The sequence below is a fragment of the Seriola lalandi genome, unplaced genomic scaffold (genome assembly GCF_002814215.2).
Source record: "Seriola lalandi dorsalis isolate HSWRI2012SDOR001 ecotype SW California unplaced genomic scaffold, Sedor1 jcf7180002054885, whole genome shotgun sequence".
NCBI classification, from domain to species: domain Eukaryota; kingdom Metazoa; phylum Chordata; class Actinopteri; order Carangiformes; family Carangidae; genus Seriola; species Seriola lalandi.
Window position 1 is genome coordinate 4,265,099 of NW_019525437.1, and position 10,592 is coordinate 4,275,690.

A 10,592-nucleotide genomic window follows, 5' to 3' on the forward strand; every position below is an offset into this window, starting at 1 on the left:
TCTGACTTAGAGTTAAGTCTCTGAGGCTGCTGAGAAAGGCAGTGACATGTGGCTGAAAGCTTCAGTAAAGCTAGCAAGTGGACCTTGAGTTGTTCAGTAATGTTGGTGAATGTTCACACAAAATGAATCTGTGATCCAAACTCTTCTTCACTGAATGTGAACACACATCAATTTGATCTGAAAAATTCTAGAAATGATAAATTTACAGCTTCATATGTCAACAAAACTTAAACACTGATTTTGTTAGTGAAGTCAAGTCAACTTTATTTCTATAGCACATTTAGACACAGCCTGAGCTGTAGTGCTGTACAAAGGACATTAAAATAAATAAAAGTAAGTAAAACAAATGTCTAAAACAAATAAAAACACAAGGTAATACTGTTTACAGAAACATGATAAACAGATTTTGTTCACTCACTCATACTTCAACTTCTCAGTTTGTTCTGTTCCTGCCTCATCAAGGTCCGACATAGACTTTATAGAAGTTATTGACACTTGCTCAGTATACAAGGGAATTAAACTGTTTTTCCTTCAGTGATACAATGTTCACATTTGGATCAGATGCAATGGAAAAAAAACAGGAAACAAAGACATTAAAGTGCAATGAATGGGAAGTGCCGTCACGTTTAAGGACGTGCCTCGTTTTATTAAAAACTGTATAATGATGCATAAGGACCGTTTCTTAAACTTAAACCTGCATTAATTCATATTTTTATATTAACATGAAATGTAATGTCTGCAGTCGTGTTGCTCATAGTATCAAACACACAGAGGATTGTCATCAACTCTGCAGCTCTGAGGACTTTTTCAGCCTCTTTTAGCTCATTGTTTTGTTTTGGTGCATTTTACTGTCAGACATTTTTCTCATGAGCTTGTGGAGACTGTATCAGAGTCCAAATTGATTTTAAATTTCATCAGCCTGAAATACTCAACACCGAATGAATGATAATGCTGCAGGAGAGGCAGTTGTTTGCTAACACATTAACATGAACACATTAGCATCTTCCTTGTGTTGTTGTCGAGTAGAGTTGCAGCTAATGATTACAGCTGTATGTAAGAGTTTGGGCACCCCTGGGTGAATTACATATTTTATTGATTCTTGAATTGACAAAGAAATGAGTTCAACCTGTGCGGCAACCAAGACATTAAAACGAGCTTTTCTTCAAATGTTAATGCACTGTTGCTTTTTTATTTTCACTGTACTCAAAGATCAGCAGCAAATCCTCACATCTGAATGGCTGCAACCACCGAACGTTTGGAATATTTAATTAATAAAATGATTAACTAAACGAAATTTTTAACAATTAATTCTTTGGTTGCTTAATTATTCAGTTTTAATATCTAGATTTTTAAAAAAATTTGACTTTGGCTCTGATTTTGTAAAAGAAAACACACTGTTACTGCTACAAAAAACTTTCACCAGGACTGTTTTTTACAAACAAAACTTAGTCCGCCAGAGTAGTTTCAAATCTGCCATAATAACCATCCATCCAAGATTCAAGCTCCAAAACATATTGACAGTGTCTGGCGTCACTGTGTGTGTGTGATATCTGCTCTGGTCCTGTTTGTGTTTGACTTAGTTTGGACTTGAAATCCAGTTCAGGAGAGTTCAATGATTAACTGAAGCGTTACACACGCCTCTCTCTTTGTCTCTCCCACACTCTGTCATGAAACGGAATCTGCAGGTCTTGAAAAGCATTCAATTCTGTTCCCTCAGGAAAAAAGATATTGAATATTTTTCTTTCCTGCAGTAAACAGTAACATTAATTACGACTTTTGACTGTTGGAAGACAGGTGCTATGAAGCTCATTGACTCACAATGGACAAGGGTTGAAGAGTCCAGACGTAGATGGGTAATGATACTGGACGTAGACAAGTAAAAGGCCCCTTACCCCTTGTATATAGGACCCCTCAGACTGAAACAGACACAGAGTCTTGTGGTCATTTTGCATCTCTGGTATTGGGGCCCCATCATGTCAGGCTCCTCGCTCTATGTCCCATAGGCCTGTTCAGTATCCATGGGTCAAGATCATTTTAAAGGAGCTATTTGTGCATTTTGCCATTGCTACAGTGCTAACGGGGTTAGCATTAACAGCTGTTTACCTACCAGTCTTGAAAAGAGCCTCAGCCATTGTTGCATTTCCAAGACAAGAGGTTGTAATACGTCCTCTGAGCAGTGCCACGTCTTCAGGGCAGATTGGAGGGTACAGTGACTCAGTATCAGACGGTGTAGAGACAGTTCGACCAAGCCAGGATTAGCTGGTTAGCATGCTAACTTCAGTAGAAGAAAAGAAAAATCTACCCATTGGAGTCTTTGTTGCTGAGGAGAAGACGAATGATTTGAATGAGCCTTTCGATTTGAACAGTTTCAAAGATTCCTCTGGACGGGTAAGTAAACAGCTGTTAATGCTAATGCTGGCTATGTAGCAATAGCAAAACTTACAAATAGCTCCTTTAACTGATAAACTCTATTACTATTTTCATATACATCTGAGAGGTGCTGACAAAAACATGATATAAATGTCAACATAAGTAGCTGTAAACCTCAGTGTTTGTTTTCTGTAACTCTTTGACTAATATAAAAATATAAAAGCTACTGAACTACCTTCTCTGTCATATTAAATAAGTCTTAAAAAGTCTTAGATTTAATTTGACAAACACTGTAGAAACCCTGTGAAGACTCTCCACTCCACCCCCACCCCCCCCATGCCCCTCCAGCCTTCCTGCTGCAGGATATGTGAGAAGTGTTTCCTTGAATCCTGATTGGCTGCATGCTGACCAGCAGTTGTAGAAACAGAAATACACCCAGTGAGACATATGGAGCTGATTAGACACAGAGAGGCTGTGATATCATCCATGACTGTCTCATCTCAGTGTGGTGCACAACACGCTCACACACTCCACACTCACTTAACGGTACTTCACGCGTGTGTGTGAGTGTGTGTGTGTGTGTGTGCGTGTACGCGTGTGCTTTCACGGCCTCAGAGATTTCTGCTGATACTGAATTTTTCCTGCTTTGACAACTTAAACGCTCGGCCAGATTAACCTGCCTGGGTTATTTCCCCTAGGCACCCACAAACTAACCTGCGCTCTACAGCTGAAATTAGTAGTTGATTAATCAGTTAGTTGACTCACAGAAAATTACTTGGCAATAATTTTAGTAAGCAGAAAGCCATAAATTCTCTGCTTCCATCTTCTCAAATGTGAATAGTTTGGTTTCCCAGTTTTCTATGACAGTGAACTCAACATTTTGACTGTTGGTCACAAAAAGCTATTTGAATTTTATTGACTGAACAATCGATTGATTATTATAGGCATCGTGTCAGAGTGCCATTTAATGCTGCATGATTAAGTGTTTCCAGTAAAAACATGAAACTAGGGAAGGACTCATCACGGATATTGATTGGTGTTTACAGTGGCCAATAGCATTGGATGTATGTGATGCACTGGCAGTGGAATTGACAGTAGCTGACCTCTCAATATAGAAAGCCATGAAGATAGCCTGCATTCAGATGTGGAGGACTTCACGTCACCACCTTCGCCTACGCCTGAGGACCTTATATATGAGTTGGACAGGGATGAAACGGAGGACGATGACCATGAGGAAAAGGTTTTTGGAGTGAGCTGAAGCTCGCAGTTATGCAAGTAGTGGAGAAACGCAGGAAGAGAAAATAAATGGATTTCGATGTAAAAATACTCACATAATTATTTTTGACATATAATCGGCATATAACGAGATTAGATGAATGACCAATTAACACAGGGACACAGGATTAAAACTGGGAAAGTATGTTTTTCTTTTCATGAGGCCTTTAAAGAAAATAACTGTCACATGTATTGATAATGAAAACCTTACAGTACAGTAAGTGACACAACATTGCCCCAGGTTTCTGTGTGTCATTTACTGTACATGCAAAAAAATAAAGCGATTTGTGGACTGGTGCACCACCACCTTCCTGCTGCTCCTCCTGCGGGGGCCTCAGCTTTGCCTCTCTGTCCCTTTCTGTTCTTGCTCTTCCAGATGTTGAGATGTTGTTATGACTTCAACAGTTCCCCCTGAACACCATTTCTTACTGACATGTCAGACAGCGGAAGTTTCAAGCTGGAAACAATGATTATTTTAAATAAGACCACCCCCTCTTTTGTAGCATCAATTAGCTGCCATGGTTGTTCAGTGTTACCACAAGGTTTGAAGAGTGAGAGATTAATTATCAGGTGATAATTCCTAATGACAATTCTTGGTGGCCTGGCCCCGACTAGAGCTATCCCTGGAAAATAAAATAGAGTTATCCGATCAGTTTCTTCTTCTTCTTCTTTTGTTGTCTCTAGGCAGAGAAAAGTTTAGCTGGCTCACTCATTGGTTAGGAGTTCATAACCAGGCACTAAACTAAAAAAAAAACAAACATACCCAAAGCCAGAACTTGGAAAAATTGTTGCCTGACAGTCTGCAATGGACTCCACATGACACTATTCACAACCTAGAATACTTTTGTGAGAAATGCTTTTGTTTGTTTTTTTTTTTTAACTGTGGACCCTTACGAAGTAAAGGAATATAAATAATCAGGGATTAGAAAGACAATCGGACTTCATTACTGCTTCAAAGGTAGGGGGTTGTTGTTTTATCAGTCCTCCTTCAGTAAAACAGTTACCATGGTGAAAATACATTAAACCAAGACTGTCCCCCTTTTTTATTTCATATGTAAAAACATTGGATATTTTAATGACATATTGAAGACCAAACTGGAAATGTCTCCAGTTTTCATTTCAGAAATCTGGTCATCTTTCCTTAGAGTTTACAAGCAGAAAGGTGCTCAAACCTTTGCACAATTACTGTTCAATTTTTTTGTATTTTTTTAATGATGAAACAAAAAGTGTGTGTAAAAAGAGATAAGGGTGGGAAGAGTTTGGCTTTTTTTGTGCCAAATCAGACATTAAACATTAGAAAATAATAAGATTCTTCTTCTCCTCTGGAAATCTAACTTTGCTTTTCAGTCTTGATCACCAGTCAGTTGAAAGGTTGGATTTACTGCTGCAGCTAATGACTTCCTGACATGTCGGTGACCTTTGCAACCTGAACCCCACTTGACCCCCTGACATGAGTTACCACCTGCGGTGTTGAACGAGTTAAAAGAAGAAGCAGAAGAAGAATAATCTCCTGTCCTCTCCCTTCCTTCCAGCAAAGCTGCCTGCAGATCTCCTGGAGGCCCGCGGAGGTCGCTCTGCTCTCTGCCGCCTCTCATTCTCTGCCTCTCCGCTACCACTCTTCTCTCCACTCCCCTCATCTTCCCCTCAGATATACTACAGCAGCACGGAGAGGGAAAAAAAAATCTGATCAAGCTTTTCCGGTCTGCTAGCCCTAATTTCCTCTCAAGACCTCTGGCGTTGGAGCTGAGGGGACGCACAGGCAGAGAGGGAAAGAGGGAGAGATCCTGGGCGAGGAGAAACTGGGGCAATTAACGCGTACCAGCACAACCCCGCACGCCTTTGCACGGTTCCTCTGCGTAGGATAATGCGTCCTGTCGGCGGTGTAATGTGCCCGGAGAGGAGGAGTGTGTGACGGGGAGAGCAGAATGGTTCGGCCGATGGGAGCGCACACGGTTCTCGCCGCGGCCGCTCCGTGCTCTCCCATCCGCGCGTCTCTCCGTCTTCGTGAAGCCGCCACAGCCACAGAGCGCCCGCCGATGCCCGTCCTCCTCTCCGCAGCCCTGCGCGCACCCACCTCCGGGTATTTGTCCGAGTCTTCATTACATAACTCGGCGTCTTTGTCGCTTGCACTGATTTCATTCTCCCACAGCCAGGAGTGAGGAGGATAACCACTTCTTGTTTACCGCCCCAGCAGCAAGCGGCAGCGGCAGCAGCAGCAGCAGCAGCAGCAGCAGGCGACGACGCGGCGGTGGCGGCAGTCCAAGCAGGATTTAAACCCGGACTGTGCTGCCTTCTGCTGTCGTGGACTGAAGGCACTAGGAGGAGGACACACAAAGGGTGGAAACCCGAGTCGAGCGGTGATGAGAACTCACCCCGAGTGGATTTCGCTGGTGTGCTGCCAGAAGCATCTGGAAAGGATAACACAGGGATACACTCCCCCTTCAGAGGACCAGAGGATAATTCACATCTCAGACATTTCAGTGCTTCAATCCTGTGGCTGCTGAGTGATTCTTTTAGCTTGTGTTTTAATCTGAAATTGGTTTAATAACACTGGCACTTAAAGCCTCTCCTGGGTGGCACAGTTTGGGTTCATAACCAGATTTCCTCCTGGCACCAGTGGGTTTGGACATGTTGGACAACTGTGGCCCTCCTGCATTCAAGACTTGATCAAAGGACAGGAATCATCTTCAAGAAACCACAACAGATCAGTAATCCTGCACGGCGTCCTCGTAGCTATGCAGTGAAGATGTGTGCAGCCAGGTTCAGCGGCTGCCTTAATGGCTGTGCCGAGGAGGCAGTCAGCGGCGGTGGTGCTGCTGGGGCTCCCGGTCCGATCGTGGCCTCCAGGATGCTGGACTGGACAGAAGCTGGTCCCCGCATCCTCCACAGCCTGGAGATGGGCACGGTGATGACCATCTTCTACCAGAAGAAGTCCCAGCGGCCCGAGAGGAGAACGTTCCAGATAAGGCAGGACACACGGCAGATAGTGTGGAGCCGAAACCCTGACAAGATAGAAGGAGAGAGTGAGTATTTACATAAAGGTGTGGATGGATTACTGACGGGAGGGGGCTCCTGGGCGCAGGCACAATGCCCCCTGAATCCAAGGGCCCCTGGCCCTGTGCCACGGCCCCTGTGCAAAGTGCTAAAAGTCACAGAGCTCAGTTAAAAGTAGGGAGTCTTACAATCGAGCACAGTAACATTAGCAAACAGAATAACTGCTCTAAGACAGTGTAACATATCTCAGGCTTTCTTTGGTGGTTTCCTTGAATATTTTTGCAGTAGTATTTAATATAATATCTGTGCAGAGGATTGTCAGTGTGGGTCTGCTGAATCTACAGAGACGACAGGGCGACTCAAAATGATTTTAAGCAGACATGCATCAACCACAAAGAGACATAAATGACTACAGATAGATGCAAAATGAGTAAAAAGAGACAAAACAACAGTTTCAATCTGGGGCTTTTGCTCCTCCTGTATGTTATGAAGGGTTGGGGGGGGCGTTTACATATCTGTGCCCATAATCTGTCCATACATAAAAGACAAGGTGCCAACTACATACAGTAAGTGACGTCGCTGTGGTGTTTTGACCATCGTGTGCTGGTCACAGATTCTGTATCAGAAGATGCTGAAATGTCAGCAGAGTCCTGACAAGTATCTGAGAACATGCTGATCGATACAGAAAATGAGCACAAGGGAACGGTTCTTCCTTCTTTTAAAACCGGTGGGTCCAAACTTTTTGTGGCATCTGACCCTTTAGAATAAACAACGATTGTGAGCAGTTCAACCAACGAGACAGACTTCAGTATCACTGGAGAAATATGGGAGAAAAAAAATGTAATTTTATGTGACAGAAGTTTCCGTTGACCCCTCATTTTTCCCAGGTGCTCCTGAGGGGCCCTGATGTCCAGGGTGGGAACCTGAATTTTATCCTCCTCCACTGTGCTGGGCCACAGACATGTCAAAATTTCAGCAGATAAAACTTAAACGTATGCACCGCTAGGAGTCATTTTGATGAACGTGCACACAAGACGAAGAAACTAAGACTGGGTATCGAACTTTAATACTTTTTTGGCCCCAACCAGATCATGTCTATAGCATCGAGTATCAAAAACTGAAGTAGTGGCAGCTGGTTTTGAATGTCCAGTCAGATTCATTGTCTGTTGTTTTTCTACTTTCTTTTTCTTATGTTAGTATTTGAGTTTTTGTAGGAAAATTTTTAGATTTTTAAAAGTACAGTCAACAAAATGATCCTAACTCAAGGCCCACTTACTGGCTTTTCTCCAGTGTTCATCACAGTCTTCAATCCTGGATCAAGTTGTAGCAGGTGGTTGTATATGGTATCATATGGTGTATATGTGTCTGAAGTTCCACTCTGCAGTCACTAAGCACAACTGAGCAGACTCATCAATTCCCCGATGAAGACAAGATGTGGTTGAAAGCTCTGGAAAAGAACTATTAAAATGTAACTTGCAACTTCCAAGATAAAGAATGAACTTTATGCTCAAAACTAGAAAGGCCCTCAGAGAGCGCAGACCTCCGCCAAGGCCAGTGTCAAACAACACACACCAGACTTCAAATCAAATTTATAGTAAATGACTTGGATCTGCCCCCAAATGTAATGGGTTCTTCTCTGGCCCGTGTCCCATCCCTCCCTCAAATTCAGTGCAAATCGGTTCAGTACTTCTTGCGTAATCAGCAAACAAACAGACAAGAGTGAAACATACCCTCCTGCCCTGGGGGTAAAAAGTACTGTTTTGGTATTAGTTGTACATGACAGAGCGAAGATCTCACAACCTCAGCCTCCAAAACCAAAACTCTCTCTGTGGCTGGACTCTGGAAGAACGTGCGTAGTAGTTTGTTTTATGCTGTAAAGGTGCAAGAATGAGTAGCACTGCATGTGACATATTGCTGTGGTGGGCTGCCCCCCCCCTCACACACACACACACACACACACACAATCTTGCAGCTGAGGTGCTGTCATGGTGTTCTAAAGCGGACAGACAGATCATGACCCTGTGACCTGAGCTTCCTCCAAGTCAGACTCGCAGTAACTCTCTCCAGGCAGAATAGCGTGCATGCTGCTGCCACATGGGTCCCGAGTCCTCGCCCGGCCCCAGGGCTTCCTGTCTGTCTGCCTGACACGCCACGAGCCCGACTGACTGACTGACTGACTGATTGTGGGGCTGAGGTGACTGAGGCGGCTCTGCCGGAGAGGAGTAAAGTGGCAGTGGTGAACTTGAAGCAGTCGGCTGCTATTGTTGTTGCTGTGAACCGGCCTGTGGAGGCTATTGTCTGTGCGCTGGATTTTTTTGTGGCCTGGGGGAGGATTTGTTACAGTGTCTGTTAGCAGTGAGAAAAGTTACGGCATTTACTGGCATGATAGAGTTTCCTTCTGTCTGCCATGTGTTATCCCAACTCTCTCACTTTATGGTAGCACACTGTAAAAAAAAAAAAGAAAAAAGACTCCACCCGAATGAGATAGAAATAGTTTTTATGGAAGCCCATTTCCACCAGTGAAAGAAAAAATAAGATAAAAAAAAAACACCTTGATTATGTATCATGTAGTTAAAATTATGATCAATGATATGATAAAAAGTCATGATTATGAGATAAAAAGTCGAAATTATGAGAAAAAGTCAAATTATGAGGAAAAAGGTGAAATTATGAGATAAAAAAGGATAATTTTGACTATATCTGATAATTCTGACTTTTTTATCTTATTATCTTGACTGAACAAGATCATTTTTTAATCAAAGCATTTTCAATCTTATTTTTTCTTTCACTAGCAGAAAGGGCTTTCATAAGTCTTACTGAGAAGTTTGTTTTTCCATCACTCCACTGAGGGTGCTTCTTTTTGCTGTCAACAAACTTTCTTCTTCCTTTTTCACTTTGTCGGTTTTCTACAGTGGCCTCGAGAGCTCAGCACACTGTAACTCAAAGAAAACACATGCAAACTAAATGCACTGCAGAGATGATTACAGCTGGCTGCACTTTGCTCATTTACACAGCCTTTTTCTTGCTAAGTTGTTAATTGTGGAGAACTCAGTTGATCTAATTTCGAGTGTGTGTTTAGTAAAAGGCTAATGCTACAGTAACTGTATGGAAAATATTTTCAAAAATATCTGATCATATCAGCACCACTGAATTTTTAATGATCTCTCCTTTAGATTTTCAGTGTGTTTCTGTATTTGTTGCATTTGTCAAATTGTCGACTTGAGTTTTTTGCATGTGTGTTATGAAGTTGCGAAGTGTTGACCCTTCAGGGCCACTGTAGGTTTCTCCTCTTCTCCAGTCTTCCCTGTTTTCCTCTCTACGAAAGCTTGGAGACTAATGACCTCTGCACACATGTGGGTGTTATTTCTGCTCAGGGAGCCTTGTCAATTATTTATCCATAATCATAAATCGCACAAATGGTGCCTTCGCTAATCCAGCAGGCAGCGCATGCAAGCCTGAGCGTGTACGAAACCACAGCAAACACCTACACCGCTCAATCACGCACAATCCCACACTGGTGAAAACACTGCTTTCACACAAAACACACACCCAAACACACACATGCTTTCATAACCCACAAATGCCCCTTTACAAACAACCTCCCTCTGGACAAACCCACCAAGTACATTCCAGGAACTCAGTGGGTCTCTCCTTCACTTTATCTCCCACAGCTTCATCTCTCAGCTGCCCACTTCTTTTTCTTCCTCCTCCTCCTCCTCCTCCTCTTCCTCTATCACCACTCCATTTTCCTCCTCCAGCTGTTCTTTCCCAATTTCCTCCGCCCACACATTCACCTTAACTCCCTTCTCATTTTCAAGATTTTTCCCTGACCTCCCAATTCGCTTTCTCACTCTTTTCTTTCACTTTCTTTTTTAGTTTCAGGGTCACTCATCTGATGCTTTGGTCTTTTGTTCTGAGAAATCTCACTCATGTATATCTAACTGACCCCCCCC

The 10,592-nt window shown here is 42.9% G+C and overlaps 1 protein-coding gene across 1 annotated transcript in view; it reads left to right on the forward strand.

Moving 5' to 3' along the window:
• The first annotated feature begins 6,391 nt into the window (after positions 1–6,391).
• Positions 6,392–10,592, forward strand: part of LOC111671648 (1-phosphatidylinositol 4,5-bisphosphate phosphodiesterase gamma-1-like) — a 36,424-nt gene continuing 32,223 nt past the window's right edge. Inside the window, exon 1 of the mRNA XM_023428784.2 lies at positions 6,392–6,668. Within this exon, the coding sequence (XP_023284552.1) occupies positions 6,392–6,668 (277 nt within the window). The remainder of the gene's footprint in view (positions 6,669–10,592) is intronic.